The sequence below is a fragment of the Sardina pilchardus genome, chromosome 2 (genome assembly GCF_963854185.1).
Source record: "Sardina pilchardus chromosome 2, fSarPil1.1, whole genome shotgun sequence".
Classification (NCBI taxonomy): domain Eukaryota; kingdom Metazoa; phylum Chordata; class Actinopteri; order Clupeiformes; family Clupeidae; genus Sardina; species Sardina pilchardus.
The window spans coordinates 32,570,450-32,591,966 of record NC_084995.1 but is presented as its reverse complement, the minus strand read 5'-3'; the positions used below and the strand labels follow the sequence as shown (position 1 = coordinate 32,591,966).

At 40.9% G+C, this 21,517-nt stretch overlaps 2 protein-coding genes and 1 non-coding gene across 3 annotated transcripts; all 3 read left to right on the top strand.

The window, feature by feature from the left end:
- The first annotated feature begins 9,039 nt into the window (after positions 1-9,039).
- trnaw-cca (transfer RNA tryptophan (anticodon CCA)) lies at positions 9,040-9,111 on the top strand. Its single transcript has one exon. It is a non-coding gene; the product is annotated as a tRNA-Trp (tRNA).
- A 545-nt stretch (positions 9,112-9,656) lies between these two features.
- cope (COPI coat complex subunit epsilon) lies at positions 9,657-13,877 on the top strand. The gene is made up of 10 exons (XM_062527525.1): positions 9,657-9,813; positions 10,209-10,271; positions 10,450-10,550; positions 11,421-11,573; positions 11,673-11,726; positions 11,840-11,921; positions 12,078-12,233; positions 12,697-12,765; positions 13,298-13,372; positions 13,584-13,877. The coding sequence occupies exons 1-10, from the start codon at positions 9,712-9,714 to the stop codon at positions 13,629-13,631; spliced, it is 903 nt and encodes a 300-aa protein (XP_062383509.1). The 5' UTR covers positions 9,657-9,711; the 3' UTR covers positions 13,632-13,877.
- Positions 13,878-14,907: 1,030 nt separating this feature from the next.
- LOC134102222 (ceramide synthase 1-like) lies at positions 14,908-19,225 on the top strand. The gene is made up of 7 exons (XM_062556263.1): positions 14,908-15,385; positions 16,175-16,334; positions 16,564-16,744; positions 16,932-17,093; positions 17,519-17,666; positions 18,100-18,248; positions 18,641-19,225. Exons 1-7 carry the CDS (start codon positions 15,125-15,127, stop codon positions 18,681-18,683), a joined length of 1,104 nt encoding a protein of 367 aa, XP_062412247.1. The 5' UTR covers positions 14,908-15,124; the 3' UTR covers positions 18,684-19,225.
- Positions 19,226-21,517: the final 2,292 nt, after the last annotated feature.

Below are 21,517 nucleotides of genomic sequence, written 5' to 3'. Positions count from 1 at the left end.
TAGTTTCATATGATACGCCTATTATGTCTGTGCAAAAATATCTCGCAGCAATATGACCGAAAAGAATGGGTGCGGCCGCGGCCGCATGGTGCGTCTCTCGGAGAAGGCGGGTCGGCAGGCGGCCCGATGGTAATACGCGGCCCGGTACCCATACCCATAGATTGAGAAACACTGGGCTAGCCCATGTAGAAACGTGTAGCTAGTGTTGTATTGTGATGCCTATCGATAGCTTGCTTAGCCTACTACTAGTGGTGCTCAACATTTAGCACCAGGCAAATGCTGGTTGATTTTGAAACTGGCTGATGAAAAAATTACCCCGGGCTCGGCTCAAATTACCCCGGGCTGAAGCCCCGGTAAAATCGGCTGGTGACGCCACTGGAAATTGGTATTTGAAGGTGTAGCCCAACCTTAGCTTACATTTGTAGATGAAGAGTTTTCTTAAATAGGAGCTTTAGAGAACTAATGACGCTGTCTATGAGCACATCTTTTATTTAGTAATTTATTCTATTATTAAGTAACCAGGTCAATTTTATCAAGATGATTGAGAAATGGCATGTGCCATGCTTTTTTGTCTTCTGTAAGGGGAGCATCAATAGTGCTATTACTGTCAGTGGTTGAGTGTGCATAACTAGCAAAGGGATACGGCAGCATGCAAATCTGCCCACACTTTCAAATGAGAAAATTGCTCAGTGGTTTATCTCTAATTAAAGATCTGATTATGTTACCATTGTTGGTGATCACACTACAAATTCCTCTTATTTCACTGCCTTTGAAGACACCACTCTCATCCCTGTAAAAAAAGGAACAAAGAAGGTTTTTTTTTTTTTTTTACTTAATTGGCAGATAATTAACAGAATAGAGGCTTTATCTGGGCAACTGTTGTCAACAACAAGAAAAAACATCAGCTATTCAGAGGGTTCTGAGTCCAGTGTTGTTCATAAATCTGCCAAGAGCAAGATGAGTAATGATGGCCTGTACATATACAGTAGATGATGTTCTAAAGCACAAATGGTGAAGAAATAGCGTGTATAACAGACCTTAAACATAAATTTGCCATTGAATATCATGGTATTGGCACTGAGGACTTCATTATCGTATGTCATATGTTGTTAGCCATCAAATGATACATGGAACTGCATGGGACCCCATACAAGTTTTCATAATATCTAAGCTTTATATCATAACAGCATTGTATGAATGCATTTCTGAATCATACACATTCATAAATTGTGTCAATGAGATGTGGTCTGGGAGCCAAACATTAATTTCTCGTAGATTTGAGGCTTTGGGCACTACAGATGTCTATCAAATGTGTATACAATATGTGCATAACTCATAGGCCAGCTTGCCAGTGGTATCAATTAGCCTACAGTATACCAGATGACATATGTAGAGTTAATACTTCAAAACAACATTTGGTAAATGAACCTTACATTTTTCAGTAGTGGTAGGGGTGTAGATCTGAACAAAAACTGGATTGGTTCTTAACCAAAGCACAAGCTTCAGTGTGTTGCTTAGACATCGTCTTGCTGTCCCCCCGTCCTGCCATTGGTTCCTATAGCTGAGGTGAAAATGCGGTCCATGGTTTCCAGGCTGTCTAGCAAAACATTGCTGCTCTGCATCTGTGTGTTTCCTTGTTTTTTTTAGTGTGATCAGTTCAGTCTTCTCAGGCTTAAATGATCCGTCAATTTGCACAAACGTCCCACACAAACTAGATCTGTTTTGCACAAACCAGGTCGACTTGTTTCTTGAGTTCTAATGAGAGCAGGGGAATGCAAAAGATGGATGATTAAGGGGTGGGAACTATTGTCTAGGGTAGATGATTTGAGGTTACATCATTAACCTCTACAAGCTTTGTACTGTATGTTGTGTGTGAATTTCCAAACACTTCTGTTTCTTATTCCTAGTTTTACTCCAGTTGAGTCAATTTTATCAGGAGTTTATTTCAACACTTGAGTAACACCACTAAAATCTAAACATGGCAAATGCACAAACTCTATGACAATACACACAGTCATACCAGTCTTGGTTTGATTTCCTCATTGATCCCACATTCACCCACCAAAGGATGTTACATGATTTCTTTTAAGCAGCAAATTCCATACCACACCACTTAACAGTACCTCCACAGACGATTCTCTCGGGATAGAGTACAATATTGATTGTTGCTGGAGTCAGTGACCTTGGCTTTTGACCTTGTTGACCTCTTTGTGTGACACTCACTTGGACCTCTGCAAAACATCCCACCCACTCTCATAACACCTCTTGACACTGAGTAAACTATACCTTAAGGGGAGGTCTGATCAGTAGGCCTGCATTCTGCTATTAGTGTGTGCAGAACAACAATCTCAGCTTCGTAAAGCTAACAGATGAACTACCAGCAACATCATTGGATGTTAAAACTACTATCTAATGCATGCACATAGAAAGCTCACATTCAGAAAATGCAGAGAACTGTGATCTTGGCAGTAGCCTATTTGAAGTGACATACTTTGGATCTGTAATCCCTTTTTTGAGAAAAGAAAAAATCCAGATTAAGCAACACCAAAAGGAATCACATGGAACTAGAAAATGTTTAATCTTTATCATCTGTCCTGTGCTTTGAGTCATTGTTTCACAACAGAATAGAGGGAGGACCAACTGTTTGGTTCAGTCAGCATCTCGCTGTGGAACCTTCCCCAGTAACCATAGCAACATGTTTTTAAACACAGAGGAATCAAATCTCTTAGATAATGTTTCCTCTTTATAAATTAACGTAATGTTTACTGCAAGATAGAAAAGTAATCATAGCACAGTTGTTATTATAATTAGACTACTGTTATTGGAAGCTAAGAGATTTTATCGCTACAAATCTTTTTCTTTATAAATATTTGAACCAATGTGACCAATAAGACACAGCGTTTGGCCTCAATGGTTCTCAACACTTTTTACACCCAGGAAGCACACATGCCCGGAATATTCAGGGGTCCCAATTAAAGATCTTAGAGTGAAGCGCTCTAGACTCTTTGGTCCCAATCATTCGGCACATCGATACTTTCCTGTTGGTACATTTGTACAGAAAATGTCGTCTTGCTGCAGGAGGATGGTTACCATTGAAGTTGAAGTGTAAACAAACAAATGATGTTACTGTTAGTTCATCTTTTTGCTTTCTCATGGCGAGCCGTGAGTTTTAGATCAGGATGGATGATCGTATCGGTACCTGAAGTACATACAGCATACGCAGATGGAAATCATAGACTCTATATGTAGGTTAGGAAACATGTAAAATTATGAGCTGTGTATAGTGTGTATCACAGTCTTCTTTTTGTGGCTTAACAGAACTGTCCATGCTTAAACTACAGTCGCCATAGACCATTGGTTACTGTCAGACTTTAAAATAAAAGTATTTAAACGGTGATCTGTCAGATGTGCTGTTCCTAACATCTGCATTTATTAAAGTAACAGTTTGTTGTCTGTAAAGAGCAAAGCTGAAAGATATAGCAGATATACCGAAATGCTTTAGGGTGACAATTTGTACATGGTGCAAATACTTAAAATCAGAGCTAGCTTTAAGAGCGCCTTTAAATCAACACTATAGTGAAACCAGCCTGTTTATATGTGCTTGTGTATTAAGCCCAGAACATGTGGTTATCATTCTTTGTCATCATTCTTCAGTATAACACATCAAACTTAAAATTACTTTTAAAATGTGTTACACTCTTTGTTTAGAGCTTATTATACATTTGCTGTCCCAGGGCTCCCTTGAAAAAGAGATTAAAATGTCAATGGGGCTCTCCTGGTAAAATATGCTAAAGAAAGAAAGAAAATGATAGATCCAGAGATCATTGAACACCACAGTTACTAGACAACATGTAAAGTGGCAATGTCCAAAGTCCTTGTCAACAATGGCAATGTCCTTGTCAACAATGACACATCGTTTAAAGTCTCCAACCTGACCGCCATGAGAAGAGGTGAAATGCAACTGGGAGTACATGTAGGATGTACTGTAATAGACATTCTCTCCTCTTGCTGAGGAGCTGCCTTTCAAAGACAGCCTCTAAACTAGCCATTGTTCTCCCTTGATGAAAAGAAAGCAAAAAAAATAGATGCCTTTGAGTTAGAGATGAAAAGACATGTCTGTCTCTGAATGTTCCCAGAGGAGCAGGTCATATACCCTCACAGTAAAGACTTGTCTTGAGTCATCGTTGGTCCTCTAAACCAGTGTAGAAATGGTGTGCTATTCACCAAGCAATAATCGGAGGGGATTTTTTTTATGGTTGCCATGTGAGCTTTTTTCGATTGTTGCCATGTGAGAGCAGCATTGTTATTCATACACAATGCTACATTATACCATACATACAGTACAACTATACTGCACTGTGCATATAGATGCTGTACATACATATACAAGTTTTTGTGATACAGGGAAACATCCGTTAATGTGAGGAAATATGTCTTCGCTGTTCTGTTCTTTTGTCATTATAAATTGTGTCTTGACATATTGACTGGCTGTGCTGCTGTGGAGGCTGTTGTGTTTGAGTCCCATGCTGGGGTGTACTGCACAGTGGTGCGATGGGGAAAATGAAAGATTGATCTGTGTTCAGGAAAACATGGCACTTGTGGGTTTTTCCATCAATTGATCAGAGATTGTGCCACGTTGGTTGTTTTGTAACACACTGCCTCAAGGTTCTATTTATTCACTGTTTCTTGACAAGGAGGAAGTCAACATGTGTTTGTAATATATTTTGCACCTCCGCTGAAAAGTGACAAAGTTATCCATTCCTTTAAACCAGTAGAATTTCCCTAACAGTTACTGCAGACTGCCACATGCAGACTATTATTACTGTATTATACCATACAGTGTTCCAGTAGCCTGGAAGCCAGCGTAACCCACGCCACACCCACAACATTTGAGGTTGGGAGGTTCAGTCTGGAATTGAGTCGTTGAGGAACTATGTTGATTATGAATTATTATAATGAATACACAGTAAGTTCAGTAAGATGTATACTGTATATCAGTGTGCAACAGAAATGTCTAGGTTTACAATGCGGCATCATGGATGTATCGCTATCACAGCGCAATATTTGTGTGTGTGTGTGTTCAGAAAAATCTGAAAAGAGAGTGATATGCAGTTTACATGTTTGGTATGTGCAGAAGACGCAATCAAGACCAACATTTTATTATTCACTCTGATCCACTGCTGGTGAGTTCCTTTTCGATTGATCTATCGGAACAGGCCAAGGGCCAGCATGATCCTCCTGTTGGCAAAATCTGCCTCTTTACTTGCACTGTTTTGACCAGTATGGTTGCCATGATGATCATCAGATAAGGAAACAGCTTGCAGACATGGGGCTTGCTAGTCTCTGAATCTACAGATGACTGTGGGCTACTTCAGGCAAGTAGGCCTAGACACTCCCTTGGGATTCTCCACCTCCGTTCTTGTGTTCATCATGCTGCTCTTTGTTTTTTGCTATGGGGTGTATTTTTCTGTGTGTTTGTTTCTACATCATGTGCATGGTAAAAAGGCCATTTGTGGACTGAAATAATTGATATCTAGAGATGTACATGCAACATTATCAAGAGACACAAAGTGAAAATAACATTGGTTTCAGGTATGTACGGAATACTAGCTAGTGAATTAGCCTGTTATGCTGTGTAGGCCCATGGGAGCACATGCATTGCTGTTAGCGGATTCACGCTCTGAATTCTGAATAACGTGAGATGTGCTGATAATACGGAACATGTTGGTGGGCAACGTGATGTGTGCTACTGTGTTCATCATGGGTTTCCAGACAGGTGGTATTTAGCCCTGGACAAATATCTTCAGAGTTCCATGCAAACCGTTTTGCCCCTTTGGCTTTCATTTCTCAGTCAGTGAATTATTCTTTGTGCTTTTTGCGTGAACAAATCCAGCCTCAAGGTCTTGATACTTCATTTACATCTCCTGAACTATTCCTTGCTGGGCATGTGTGTTGAATGACTAACTCCCACTTAGGGGCTATTGATTCTGGCAGTCTTGTACCCTGCAGTATATGCTTCCTAAATCTGGAATGAATTCTAAATCTTGTGTTACATGTTTGGGGTTTTTTTTAGTCCCCTGATGGTGTGTCATGTGGTCCTGCAATGCATCATCACTGTAATATGTTGTACGTTTTCCTCACTCACATGAAAGCAGAAGCTGCATTAATGCCTAATGTGTAATGGACCACACGAGTTAGAACTTCTCCACAGCTGGCAGTATTGACAAAAGCCAGTGGCAGTCTCATCTCTTTAAAGGTCAAAAATGTCATGGTCAGTGTGTAGTCTAAATGTCAAATCCAGTCTTACTCACTAATGCAACTCCTTAGTGTCCCTCAAGGTGTATAAGTTATCTCATGGCTATTCCCAGTATGAGGACAAATTTTGTTGCCTGTTGATTCTAAAATGCTAAAACTTTCACATCAGTACTTTGTTTTGTAAAAACACACTATCACAAATAGTTTGTCAAAGTGGAGAAAGTGAGAAGCAGGTGTGGAAAATGGACGCCTTAATGAAGCCCCAGTGCTATTTCTGAGAATTAATGGTAGGATTTTATTTTATCAGCCACAATGGAGGTGTTTTTCCTTTTAGCTCAGCAGCTGATGCACACAAATGGCCCTATGAAGCACTCTTCTGGCTTAAGTAAAAGGCCATAATTCCTGGTCCTCTACAGTTGCAGCACTATTTCATTTATTTTTTCATTTTTTTCACTGAAATTGTGCCAATGAGTGTGCGGAAATGACTGTCAAGATGTATTACTGTGAAAAGTCCTTACAGGCTTTGATGAGAGCAGTTTAATGTTGACTGAAATAGAAGCAAAAACAAGGTAAGAGGAGCTTTCATAATTTTGCTCAAGGTCCGATTGTTATTCTGTAGGTATGATTCAGTCGTCACCTCATAGGAACTGTTGTCGTCCCTTTACAACATATGGCAACTGTGTGTTGTTGGAAAGAAAGCCTCCATAACATCCCATGCTAAAGCTGTGGTGACTTGTGTGGTAAGTCTTCCTGCCTCCTTCACCTGCCTTTCTGCCTCACCTGGATCTTCTCTGTGTGGCAATGGCTATGTGTTCTACCTTCAAGGCAATTGTCTTGCTTCTTGAGTATATTAATGGATGGCTCCCAGAGACCCATCCAATCCAAATGTAATTTTGCATTTTATGCTTGTCGTCCCAGTAGAGCTGTGCTAAATGCAATAATGGCTGCAACAGGTCTGAGTTGCCCCTACCCAGTCCATCATCCCTTTAATTTCATGTCACTAAAGAGTCATTTTCCGTGCTCAGAGAATACCTTTGTCAAGCGTCAAATTATAACAGTTCTCCTAATGGACGGAAGTGAACTTCATTTCATGAAATTGCTCAACAAAGCACGTACAATGATTTCAAGACAAGAATAGAAATTAAATGGTGAGCCAGTGTCAATCTTTCTCATTCAGAACGCCGTCTTCCCTCGGCCATATGAGTGGTTTCTTTTGGGGGTTTTGCCGGGGAGGGTTGTTAATCCAAGGATTCAGAGGGTTCAAATAACTTTACTGTCTATCGCACAATGAAAATTGTATAGGGCTACAGGCTCATAGATGCCTGAGATAGAGGAATATCTGTTTTCATCTGTCAGGTGGGCCACCAAGACCATGTCATCAGCATGTTTCTAAAGTGACAACCCAATGTTGCAGATGACTTAATTTGTGTATAGGCGAAGAGGATAGGTGATATGTATTTAAAGTAACTCTTAACTCTGACATGCTGGGATCTATCCAACAAAAGCAGCATTACTTCCCATTCTCTTTACCAAAATGAGTCAATTAGCTGACAAATGGGAGCTATGTGTCAAGGAGCCGGAGGCATGGTCTCTCCCTTCTACACCTTGAGTGCACAACTATTTTTTGTTGTTGTTGTTTTTTTTTAAACTCCTCCTTTATCCAAACACTAGAATCTGCCCCTATAGTTTTTCTTTGGGTCAGGTTGAGTTTTGCTCATTAATATTTGTATGGTTGGGGCAGGCAGATTGACTCTGACAGGTGGATGCAGGTGTTGACCCTCTCATCACTAGTCCCAGAAATGACCAACGAGGGCCAGACAATATTGTGATCAAGTCATCTCGTCGGTTTTACAGTAAGATTTTATATCAAACAACTGAACAGGGCTAGCATGAAAGCTTGTTGTGTGACTGTATCCTATGTATTTCAGGAACACTGAATGGATCCAGCTAAAGCAAATGTCAAGTGTCATTTTGCCAACAACTCTCCCTCGCCAATCGCCACTCCTCGACATGATTGGCACTAGGCTGACTGTGTGCGCCACTAGAGGGAGGGAAATGGATCAATGGTACAAGCCTCGCCTCCTGCCCTTCCTCATTTCACACCATTACTCCACCTACTGGTAGCCAGATCACCTGCTGAAGTGGCGCTCATGCTGGCTGCATGCTGTCAGTGTCATTGTCATTGGCACAGGCTCTGGCACAGGCTACAAGTAGACTAGGCCAATAGCAACTTTTTTGAGGGCTAAACTAAAGCCATGTCACCTACCCCCTCCTATCTGCTAGGAGACTCTGAGAAGAGATTTCGCTTTGGTCACAATAATTGTTTCATTGGAAAAAAATATAACCTACTTTTCTTTTTGTTTTTTTACAGGATAACAATAGGGCTACTTTTGGTGCGACATGATCAGATCAAACATATGTATTTATATATGCCAGGCTATACTATACTTTTTTATATAGCCTTACGAGAATGAGAATAATAAGGATACGGATAAAGCTTTTTGCTTTATTATAGGCTAGTATAGGCTGCTATTCTTAGGCCTATTCATAATAGGCTAGCCATTATTATCCTAGCCAGCAGGCTATTTATCACAACCGTTAGGCTGGAGCCTGCAAACCACTGCCTTTTTGAAATAATAGTAGCCTATATTATTAGTCCGTAGTAGTATTATGTTGAAATGATGGTTTGTGTGGTTTCAAGTTTTTAATCCGTACGCGTGTACCAATCAAATTAGAATATGACAACATCAGAATAATTCCTGTAATGTCCACTACTACCAATCAGACCTCGTGGCGCAACGGTAGCGCGTCTGACTCCAGATCAGAAGGTTGCGTGTTCAAATCACGTCGGGGTCATTTATTTAACGCGCTGTTAACATATTTGATGAGCAAACGAGGAGTGAGTTATAAAAGCTGATCATTAGCAATGGCTTAGAACTGGTCAGCAATCTTGATATATTTGCTCTCAAGATCCCCAAGCCATGAGCATGCAGGCTCAGTTAGGGACGGTCAACAACTACCTGGCTATAGGCTATAATGTCATGAAAGTCAATTTGTTGTAGTAGCTGATTTGTTGGAGTAGTTGGATATGAGCTGCTCTATATGTTCTAAGCTAGGCTACTTCAGACGGGCAGTGAGAGACAGCTGTTTTGTTGGCAGTTGACTGTAATTAATGTGTACGTTTTTATTTAAGCATTTGGGTAATCGCTTTGAAATAGCTGCAACCAACCACTGTGGCCTAATATTTGAATCTTAAAAGCAAAGAAGTTTGAATAGTCTCCAAAATGTAGGTAAATCGGGTCAGAATGTCTTGATAGGCTACTTTACCTTTTTGCATATGGCATCCTTACCACATGGTGGCGGTGATGTCCGTGTTATTTCTAGATTCCACCAAAGCACTTCGGCGACGACGTGTACAGAGTGACGTGTCTCCTGTACCTTCCTGGTTTCACCAAGATGGCGTCACAACAGGGTGAAGTTGATGAGCTATTTGATGTTAAAAATGCTTTTTACATTGGAAGTTATCAACACTGCATTAACGAAGCTCAGAAAGTAAAGGTTAGTGTTACTCTCCATGAATACATTTTATGTACTAGCATGAGAATGAGAATGGGAAGCTGACACATCTCCTAGCAGGGAAATGCCGTGCGTTGTTTCCCCCAATGTTGAAATGGAAAAGTGGGGCGATCTAGTTCGATAATCTATTCTAATCACCATCTGAGGTTTTAGGTGTACTGTCTTGTTTTGTATTATCGTGTATGTTTTATGTATTGTGACCTGCGGGAATCTAAATACGGTAAGACAGGATAGCAGCATAACGATAGCTAAACAGACATGTCTCTGTGTGTGTGTGTGTGTGTGTGTGTGTACGTGTGTACGTGTGTGTACAACGACTTTACTATGATGAAGAATGATTAATAGTGATCACTATTATCTATAATTTCATTTGGCAGCCATCAAGCCCGGAAAAGGAATCAGAGAGAGACATCTTCTTATACAGAGCATACATCGCCCAGGTGAGAGTCATCACTGATTAGGGTTTGGTCATATGAATGGAGTAGGCTCTTTACTGTCAGTGGCTATGCATAGGATCTCGGTTTCGATATCCTCTTATTATTGGGTCACACATGTTGTGGTATGCATTTTTGATCTTGAAATTGTCTTAAACAAATGTTGATTCTGTGTCCCTCTCAGAGAAAATATGCTGTTGTGATGGATGACATCAAGCCCAGCTCCTCAGAGGAGCTGCAGGCTGTGAGGATGTTTGCAGACTACTTGTCCAATGTGGGCAAAAGGTAAGGCTGTTTAACGATACTAGCCATTTGTGGACAGTAATAAGGCTGTTTGTACCTTGAGTGACATAGTTTCATGCTTTGTGTCATATGTGTGAGAGAGAATTATGCTGGGTAAACCCTGCCTGATCTGCCGGCGTTTTTGGATTTCGCCCTTCAGCTCAGGCTGGAAACCTGCACTGTATATGTAGTATCTCTCCTGCTTCCTGTCCACATCTTCTGGGTCCAATCACAAACTAGCTTATCCAAAAGGCGCACCCGTCCAGAAGGACTGTCCAAAAGCGTACAGAGTCATTTGAACTATGCCCATTGATCACGCCTCTTGTGCAGTAGAAATGAAGCACAGACTCCCCAGACTAATGTTCAATCTGTTCGAGCTATGGTGATCGCCAGACTAACAAAGAATAAGTTATTTAGCTTCACAAGAGAACGTCCATATAGTCATTGCTCTTCTTACTGTCGTCAGATGTGCCATGAGAGTGTGTATCTTAAAAGAACAACTGGTAATCCACAGGAATCAAAGAAAAATAGTTCAGTATTTCACACCAATATAGTAAAGCCAATAATTTACCTATCTATGCAGTTGGATTATAGCTATATCCAGTTGGTCAACTGCCATGTTACTTGAGTTTACATGATTGTTGACATGAGTTATCATTGACCCAGCTAGAGACATTCATAGCAGATGTCTGTGTTTATACTTCTAGCGAAGGCATGCAACCATTTCAGAAAAGCTTTTGTGTTTTATATTGATAATTGCTACATTTCTGGGTCATTTTTGTGTGAGGGTTGTCTAATGTTAGCTTGTCAGCATTCTGCTATTACTGTTACAGTGTTACTGAGTATGTTGATATAAATATGTTCATTTTTCAGGGATGCTATTGTAGCAGAGCTGGATAAAAAGATGGCCAAGAGTGTAGATGTGGCCAACACTACTTTTCTGCTTATGGCAGCCTCCATCTATTTCCATGAATCAAACACAGATGCAGCACTACGAACTCTCCACCAGGGGGAGAGCCTAGAGTGGTATACCAACTCATTCACATCATTAAGTTATTAATGCTGAACAATATTACCAAATTGGATGTTCACTTCAGTGTAAAGAGATGTATTTTCCCTTTGTAGCATGGCAATGACTATTCAGCTGTTGTTGGCATTGGATCGTGTCGACCTTGCAAGGTACGGTCCCTTGAACTCTTCATGTTTTTTTGTTGTTGTTGTTGTTGTTTTCATTTTGCTAACTAAAATAACCACATTGGATTTACTCAATATAACTTTGTCCATGACTACAGGAAAGAGCTGAAGAAAATGCAGGAGCAGGATGAAGACGCCACCCTGACTCAGCTGGCCACAGCTTGGGTCAATCTGGCCGTTGTGAGTGTGTACTTACTTCACAGACGGGGGGCCCTCACCAGTGCAATGTGCAGTCTAGATTAGGTCGCCTAAGTCCCATCAAATGCATAGTGTCCCATTCAGTTTGGCTGTTGATGAAACAAGGTAGGAAATGTCTTACTTGCCATTTCTCCGTAGGGAGGAGAGAAACTGCAGGACGCGTTCTACATCTTCCAGGAGATGTCTGAGAAGTACTCTCCCACACTGCTCCTCTTGAACGGCCAGGGTGCTTGCCACATGGCCCAGAACAAGTGGGAGGAGGCAGAGGCTGTTCTTCAGGACGCTCTGGACAAGGTCAGCCTGTTGTGACCAATGCTCCGGAATATTATTGGCGACCACATTGCTGAGTCATGCTGTTTGAAGTTCCTCTTTATCAATTAATGTCTAAATCTGAAATATTAATCATATTCATTGGGTCCCTAAGACCCTAAGAGAGTTTTTTTTCTGTAACGCTCCAACATGGGTCCTTGTAGAATGTTCTGTCTCTTACTGTCCTCCTCACTGTGGGGGTTGAGATAAGTATAGGTCATTGTGAAGGCACATTTGACACAAAATTAATTGACACAAAAAAAACAGCTTGTTCTTTTCATTAAGGGTCTAAGATAAATTAGCAAAAGATTGTCTTTTTTATTCCTTTTTTAAAATAACTTTATCGGAGTGTCAATAAATGTGGTTGGCGCTGTGTATGAAAATAAATGATTATAGAGTAAATGAAGATTTGATCTTTACTGACTTATCTGTGTTGAACCCTCTGCAGGATAGCGGCCACCCTGAGACACTGGTCAACCTCATTGTGTTGACCCAGCATCTGGGAAAACCACCAGAGGTGAGCATGTTTTGATGTCCCTCTGATAGCCTTTTTCCACTGACCGAGAACCGTTTCCGTTCACGAACCAATCGGAGCATTTCGACCTTGGTTCGGAGCTTGAACCAGAAAATAGTTGTTTTTATCCTTGGGCGTGTCATTCTACCGTTCAGCTGGTAGAAGGCTAAAGCATGAGGTTTTGTCCATATCAACTGTTGCCATGAGTAAACAAAACTAGTCAAAGCACTACACAACAGATGTTAACTAGCAATTTACACAGCTTTTTACAGTACAACTGTTCATATCATTATCACATTAACTTTTGTTTTGCATTCAACACCCAGCCCCAAATGTGGGCTGATTCACTAGATGAGCACCAAGGTTAGAAGAATTCTGTGCGGAAGCGGTTCAGGAATGCGTTCTCTATCGGTCGAAAAGCACCCTGAGTTATCCTTTCAAGGGATTCGGCCCTTTACACTTTTTCTTTTACTAGACCAGCTGTTTCTGTTTGTTATCAGTGTTGTTTCTAAGTATGCTGTGTTTTTTCATCCAGGTCACAAATCGCTACCTTTCTCAGCTCAAAGACGCTCATAGAACACACCCTTTCCTCAAGGATTATTTTGCCAAGGTGAGAAAGTTATGAGATGATTTGTAAGATGCATTGAATCGTTGACACCATAGCATTTAATCCATTTTGTATGACTTACTTTGTAAAATATTTAAAAATATTTTTTTCATATGTGTTGTTTTCTCTGTCTGTCTGTCTGTCTGTCTGTCTGTCTGTCTGTCTGTCTGTCTGTCTGTATGTGTGTGTTTACCTACGTCTGTCCCCTCTATAGGAGAATGAATTTGACAGGCTTGCTATGCAATATGCTCCTATTGCTTGAACTGCTACGTTTCACTCAGAACTTCTATTTTGACATCGGTCACATTCGTCACCAAAAGGACATTGCAAGCGGACTGCAGTCTTGCGAACCACCATATGAACCTCTGCGGTTGCTATCCATGTTCTGTTGTGTTACCACCATGGCAAAGTCACAGTTTCTATTACAATATGCTTTATTGTGATTTTTTTTATTATATATGTATGTACTAAACATTCCTGACATTAAAAAGTGATGTTCTTCACGGGATGTCTGGTGAGCTTGTGGTGCTGTTGTCTCTCCATGACTGATAGATTCTGTGCTCAGTTTTAAGGGTTAAGTTCACTGTATTCAGATGTGCTATAACCGCATCAAACATGTCTGATGACTTCAGGCACATATGCAGCTTGCTTTAAGCAGTGCTATTTTAGCAGTTTACCAATTTCAGCAAGATTTTTCATCATGTCTCCAGCATCCTTCAGTGTCTATCACCCAGCATTTTTTTTTTGCAGGGATGCCTGTGTTTAGAAGTCAGAGGAAAGCCTTGTTGTGATTAAATATCAAAGGACAAGAGGGCAGTGACCTGTGATCATCCCTTGAAATTACAAGACGCAATTTTATTTAATCAATTATGACCTGACTTAAAAGTCAGGTCAGAATTGATTAAATACAATTTCAGTTCTCTTCTGGTAAAGCACTGTGCCTTCAAAATTGATAATATGTCATATGCAAAGCAACAATGGCTGGTGTTTGTTTAGCAGGTTTCATGAAGCTGAGGCGAAGTTATGTTAAGAATAGCTCCATGTCAACATGAGGTCACATGAGCCAATATCTAGAAAATGACTGTGCCAAAAATGTACTGTCGCTTTAAGTTCAGACATTTGTGTGAGAGGTGGAAGGAAATCGCATGAAAATTGCGTAGGAGCTTTAACGTTCAATTATGCAAACATCGGTAAATAATGTATGTCAAAACGGTGAGCCTTTCTGCTGCAATAGATTAATAGATTTATCTCGAGTGACACCGGAATGTACTTTGAATGGGCCATCAAAACCTACACATAGTTAGGCTGCTCTGGCAGCCATAGGAACTGTGGGTATCGCGCACTGCTTGGCAGTACAACGGAGAAGGCTACATTGCCAGCGAAACAACATTCCTCTGGCTATAAGGAATATTTTTTACTTACAGATGTAACAGAATGTCAAGGAATGGATCAACCCTGGCACCAGCAAACATTTCTGGATATTAATTTATTGCTTAAGGAATGAGTCGCATGATAATAAGCGTACGCGTACAGGGACAGGGACATCACAGACAATTGGTGACCTAAATTAATTATTTTAGGCAAGACCAAAACTTCTCTAGTCTGTATGTTTTCACAATCGCATGGAATGGTATCATTTTAAACTCAACCATCACGCAGGCCGTCTGTTGGAGTGATGAGAGGTGGCGCAGCCATAAAGTTGGTGCGCTGCTTTAGAAAATTATAAATGCATTATTTTCTGCTGCAAAATAGTGAATGAGTGGTGACATGGACAACAACCGTGCAGATGTCATTAGCAGTGGGACACTACCAGCCCCAGGATACGCCGACCTGTTAATACGAGGATACAACGTGGTACGTGGTGCTGTGAGGGACTGCACCAACTGTGGTCTTGAACTCTCCAAGAGCACTTTCCATACCAATGCTTACCTTACCTGGAGGGAGGTGGGCATTGTCTGTTTATGTGCGGTATTATGGACGATTTCAAGACGTAAACTTGCCACATGTCTTTTACAGGTAATCCACTGATTTTGAGCTGTTATATTTCATTGAGAGTTCACAGTTTGTATTGAATTGTTAATTCACCTCCACGTGAAATAGGGTACATTATTTTAACTACACAGCATAAAATAATGTATCCGTCATCTCTAATTTAAGTCACTTTACGATTAATTTACAATGAAGAAGACTCCATTTCGGTTCCCCTCTCACCACACACACACACACACACACACACACACACATGGTCACCAAAATATTTGTAACATAGCCTACAGGTGTACATAATCCTGCACTGCCCACACACCAAGAGTTTCACTTCAATCAGTTTTTTAGTGCAGGCTTTCTGTATTTGACAGGATTTGCTTACTTGTCATCCCCTCCTAAGGCAACTGAAAACTGCCAACTTGTTACCATGGGCAGCAGTGGTGCTGTCCCCGCTTTGTGGGTATTATGCTTTGGGAAGTGAGGGGAAAGAGACCCTTGCCAACTCTATTCACAGATTAACTTCTGTCTGAATGCCAATGGGCTCTTTCTCAAACCAGTGAGGAATCGTAAAAAACAACACCATGGTGGTATGCATACATTGGTGTAGTATTAAGATAGTAAAAGCCGCAAATCCGGAAGAAAATCATATTAGAACAGGTTAAACCCCTGACAAATTCCAGGGTTTGGAGTCTTCAGCAGTTCTGCAATTCCACTGAAACGCCGACTTTGCTTGCACCCCTGAACCAGCCTTCCAGTTGGGCTTTTCCGTCCCCTGGCTGGATAATGTCCCTTTTTTCTCTTTGTGTCCCTGTGCTGCAGCCAGTTGCCCAGTGGTGTCACCTCAAACCCAAAGATGCTGTCAAGATGCCAGAGAGCGCTTGGAAGTTCCTCTTCTACTCGGCCTCCTGGTCATACAGTGCCTATTTGCTCTTCCTCACCGAATACACTTTCTTTCAGGACCCCAGTTCTGTATTTCAGGGTAAGCGCTCACTAGTTATATAGGGCAGCCTTTGTCATGGTGATGTGTGAATTGTATGCTTTCACTCCTCCAGTACAAAGTACTACATTCAGTGTGACAGTAAAATGAGAAACTTAATCGTCCTTTTTTCTTTAAAGACCAAGAATGAACGTGTCAACTGCATAGTGAATTTGCCTTTAGACATTTTGCCAAAGACATTATTGTCTGTTTTTTTTTGTGTGTGTGGTAGACTGGACAAGTGGAATGCCCATCCCCATTGACATCACCATTGCCTACCTGATCCAGGGCAGCTTCTATGGACATTCCATATATGCTTCATTTTACATGGACGTGTGGAGGAGAGACTCTGTTGTCATGGTGATTCACCATGTGGTCACCCTGGTGCTGATCACATTCTCCTATGCTTTCAGGTCAGCAAGCTTTTCAGGAAGACTTTTGAAGGGGTACTGAAACAGTTTCACAAGTGTTTAAAAAAAATGGTGCACAGAAAGCTAAATCAGAATACCAAGTGCCATAAAGACAATCAAAGTGGGAAACTTAGAGGGAAAGGTTTTTTAAACAGAGTGCATTTTCATTCTCTGTGTACACCTTTTCCAGGTACCATAAAATAGGAGTGCTGGTTCTCTTCCTTCACGACATCAACGATATTCAGCTTGAGTTCACAAAACTCAATGTGTACTTAAGGAACAGTGGCTGGGTCTACAAGTCCATCAATGAAATCATCTCCACTGTGGGTTGCATCAGCTTCAGCTTCACCTGGTGAGTGGTTGTAACTGTCAGTCAGTCCAGTTTAGACAGCACACTGATTTCTTCACCGTCATATCATTATTTGATTATTTTGGATAGACCTTGCACAAAGCAGTTTACAAATCAAGCTCTATATAGAAGCACTGCCGATCTGTGGACATATGCAAAACATAGCCTCAACACAGAGCTTGAAGGTTTATAATTACAAGGTACAAAGGTACAAAGTGGAAAATAGTTTGCTTGATTTGAAAAAAAAGTATTCTCAGTATTGAAGACTGTCTATTAATGCACAGATGTACACAACTATATTCACCTATTCGATGTCCAAATGGAAACGCATGTTATGTGCTTGCTCTCTGTCTCTCTCTCTCTACCTGTACTTTCGCTCTTGTGTCTGTGGATTTTATGAGTGCCCTCGCTCATGTGCTTCCATGCAGGTTTTGGTTTCGCCTTTACTGGTTTCCTCTCAAAGTGCTGTACGCCACCTGTATAGCCAGTCTCGAGTCTGTCCCTAACATCCCTTTTTATTTTTTCTTCAACTCCCTCCTCTTCACACTCCTTCTTATGAATCTCTATTGGTTTCTGGTGAGTATTCTGTCTATCCACCACTTCTTCCTCTACACAGAGGTGAAAAGTCCAGCTTCAGAGAGCAAAAGTCCTGCCACATACTGTATCAGTGCCAACCATTCACTTAAAGCAGCTGATTCTAATTAGCCCAACTCTTCAGCCAGGGAGAGCAGCTAATTGATGAGATCGCCTGTGTTAAGTGCAGAGATAGAACCAAAATACATGATTGGACTTTTACTTTCTGAAGCTGGAGTTTTCTACCTCTGCCTCTGCACCATATCTCTGTGGATCCACTAGGAATGTGTTGGGTTTCAGAGGAATTACATTCAGAAGAATATTACAAAAGAATGCATTACAGAGTCATTATACTCTGTGACTCCGTCGAAGACATTTGGTTTGGTGTGTTTTCCTCTTCCATCTCATCTCACAGGCTTCCTCTTTTTCTGTGTAGTACATTATGCTGTTCATGGTGAAGGTGTTGACTGGACAGATGAAGGAGATGAAGGACGTGCGAGAGTATGAGGAGGAGGAGCACGAGAAGGCCAGACTGCTTAACATGGCAGAGTATGACACAGACCATCCTGACCTCAGAGACCAAGAGTAAGGACTATGAAGCCCAATTCACACCAAAGATTCCCGACGCGACGAGACCGAGTTGCAGTGGTGTGAATTAGAAGTTGCACGTAGTTGCAAGCTGTCGCAAGCCGTCCAAGAGCATTAAAGACGTTGAGTCGCAGTTGCAAGGTTTTAGAACGTCGCAGCTCGTCTCGTCGGGTCGGGAATCTTTGGTCTGAACCCTACTTTATAGACATGAACATAAGATTTCCTGTCTTGAGACTTGACTAATAGAAGCAATACATTGACTGACTCACTGACTGACTGACTGACTGGCTGACTGATTGACTGAAAAACTGAAGAACTCCCATCTTACAATAACAACCCAACAAATGAACCTTTTAATGAATTAACCTATTACATGTTATTCCTTGTAGAGGACATGAGAAGAATGGTATTCCTAAGGAAAAGAGTCTTTGAAGGCCACACTAGGACAGACGCCCTGTCCATTTTGTATCTACAGCCAGGTGATGCCATCTTCTCTAATCAAGGAGCCATAATAACAAAGATTCCATGGACAGCACTAAGACATCTCAGGCAAAACATTGCTCTGGATGGGTCTCTCTGCGCATGGGATTTTAAAATTGATTTGAATTAAACATGTAATATCTTTAATCTATTATTTCATCTGTATGTCTGACCCCGCAGAATAGAAAATGTAATGCCTTTTGATGAACACAGACGAATATGAAGCTGAGCTGATTTTTAAACACTAATAATTGCCCTTTAGAAAAATCTAGATTATGGCATTGTGCCTAAAGGAATGCCTGATTGCTACTGAAAAGCATGTCTGTTATATGGTTAAGTGAATGTAGTAATATTAATAAACCTGTTGGATCTCACTTTTTTATAATAAATATCACCAATAACTGTGACGTGTCTGACGTGATTGGACATCTTTAAAATCACTATTACCAATGCAGCAATTTAGTCTCAAATATTATCATTTATTCGACTATTATTAACCTCACACAATCATCAAGTTGTTTGTTTTCTTGGATGTCAATAGATTGAAATGGCGTGATACCGATATTCTACATTGATAAGAAAGGTATTACATGTGCTACATTCAGTTGTGAATCCTAGTGTCTGCACAACTCTCAAAAGATTAAATCCCTGTGCACAAGACATCGTCTGGAATCAGGTGCTGGCGATGTGGGTATCAGGATTTGTGTAAAACCCCATTTACATAAATTACTTGTCTTTTTCGCCTCACAAATTGGAATTATTCTATTTTTTTGCATCAGTAATTGTTTTGCCTGCAATCACTGAATTACACTAACATTACAGTATGGTCCTTTTGTTTTGGTAGTGGCATGATACTTTTCAAATAGATTTCAAAAGCATACTTTTATGAAGTCATGTTTTCTGCACAACCATGCAAACCTTCTGTCTTCTTCTGCCTCTGCATAGCCTGTATGAGTTGACTGTCCTCATACCTCATTTTTCAGGGACAATATGCATCATGTGAAGGCACATGAAAGATGGAGCATCAAGGTGAAATGGGGCCTTTTAGATTAAAAAAAAAAAACACACACAAAAACAACCCACACTGTATTGTGCCTCTCTTTTGTTCACCATGCCAATTATACACACCTTTCCTGCTGTATGAGCATGACATTAATGTATTTTTGCATTTTGTGTTCATTTCACTCCCTGCATTTGAAATTGGCACAGCTCAGTACTGTAAGTGAACCTTCAAGACGTGCCTTTAGACGTTGGTGAGTGTGAGCAGGGCCGAGTAGAGGTGGGGATAGTCGATATGGATATAAAGCGCCATGTCATCTCTAAAGGTAGCTCTTGGTCACGCATCAGGGGTGCGCTGACTAACCCATCCTCCCTGCCTCAGTTTCCCCTGTTCACTCCACTTCCCCCTGTGAGGCCTCACAGGAAACACAGTGGTGGATTGAGAGACATCTTGCCCCTAGTGGAAAACTCTGGATCACTGTATCATGTGCTTACTCCTCTTGCTGAAATGTCTGACCCCACTTAAATGTGTGTGTGTGTGTGTGTGCATCATGGGAACAGCAAAGTAAAAGCTAGTAATCTATTCCTTCTCTTGAAATGTATTTCGGCATATTTTCTAAATGGAATGGAAAACCAGCCCAAATGTATCGCCTTCAAAAATGTGAAGATTGGACACTGACAGAATACCTCTACACCAGGTTATCATGTAGTGGCATTCTGATTTACAACCTTTTTCTAATTCTGTCTGTTCTCCTCAGAGGATTTAGGTGATTAAGGGCTAATACAACAATGCATGTGGAAATGCATAAAAACACACCTTCCTGGTTCTTTCTGCGTGTCTGTCATTAATATATGACTGGGTAAACCAAATATGCAAGATCAAGAGTATAATGCAGTCTTAGAAAAACATTAAAATACTGTAACAACCCACCCCTCTCTCTTTCTCTCACACACACTTACACACCTTCCTCCTCTTCCTACTCTACATAAACACCCGTATTCGTACACTGTGCTCATACAGTACACTTTGGAGGAGCGCCTGAGAGACCGTACAGTACGTATTGTTGTACTACACTCCCCGAGGGATGCTGCACTAACATCCCACTGTGTCTCAGAGCCTCTGACTAGACCCCTCCACCATCAGATGTCCTCCTCTGGGTCACATGTTGTCCTGTCCACCTCTGGACCATGTAGGCTGTGTCATCATCCGGTGAGTCCTCCTGATTTTGTAACAACTGTAAGGGTGAGATGGTCCATGAATAGGCTACATTCGCTGATCACACATTTTTGTATTCAACAGTGAATAAAACAAATATGTATGGAATTATAAGATCAAAGCATCACATTTAGTTCAGTCACTTGCTATGGTAGAAATGTAGGTACAATGGTTCCCATAATCCCTTCTATAGTTTCAATATAACACTGCATTTCATTGCCTCTGTACCTGTACTCTGCTAAATGGCAATAACGTGTAGTCTAATCTAATCTTTAAATATGTAAATGATTGTTAAATGTGCTGTTGTAGTGGTTGTTTAAATGAACTACTCTGCAGGAGAATCACTGAACAAAAAATGTGAAGAAAATAAAGCTAGAGCTAACATTATGGCCAACATAACCCGTAACATGAGACTCCATTCTTCTATTCCATGACTGTGATGTCATGCCATCTGTTCATCCCGTTCAAATATGAGGTGTGATGTGATAGCTGATTTTCCATCCTTCAGTGCACACAGAGGGCCTGTCAGTGAAGAGGTGCACAGACACGGTGACTTGTTAGCCCCTCGGGA

What these genes read in the sequence shown, in the direction of transcription:
- cope (XM_062527525.1), top strand. Translation starts at nt 9,712, where the DNA reads ATGGCGTCACAACAGGGTGAAGTTGATGAGCTATTTGATGTTAAAAAT. An exon ending in ACAGAGCATACATCGCCCAG is followed by an intron (nt 10,272 to 10,449) that starts GTGAGAGTCATC and finishes TGTCCCTCTCAG; the next exon opens with AGAAAATATGCTGTTGTGAT. An exon ending in TTGTCCAATGTGGGCAAAAG is followed by an intron (nt 10,551 to 11,420) that starts GTAAGGCTGTTT and finishes TTCATTTTTCAG; the next exon opens with GGATGCTATTGTAGCAGAGC.
- LOC134102222 (XM_062556263.1), top strand. Translation starts at nt 15,125, where the DNA reads ATGAGTGGTGACATGGACAACAACCGTGCAGATGTCATTAGCAGTGGG. An exon ending in TGAATCTCTATTGGTTTCTG is followed by an intron (nt 17,667 to 18,099) that starts GTGAGTATTCTG and finishes TTTTCTGTGTAG; the next exon opens with TACATTATGCTGTTCATGGT. An exon ending in CCTGACCTCAGAGACCAAGA is followed by an intron (nt 18,249 to 18,640) that starts GTAAGGACTATG and finishes TATTCCTTGTAG; the next exon opens with AGGACATGAGAAGAATGGTA.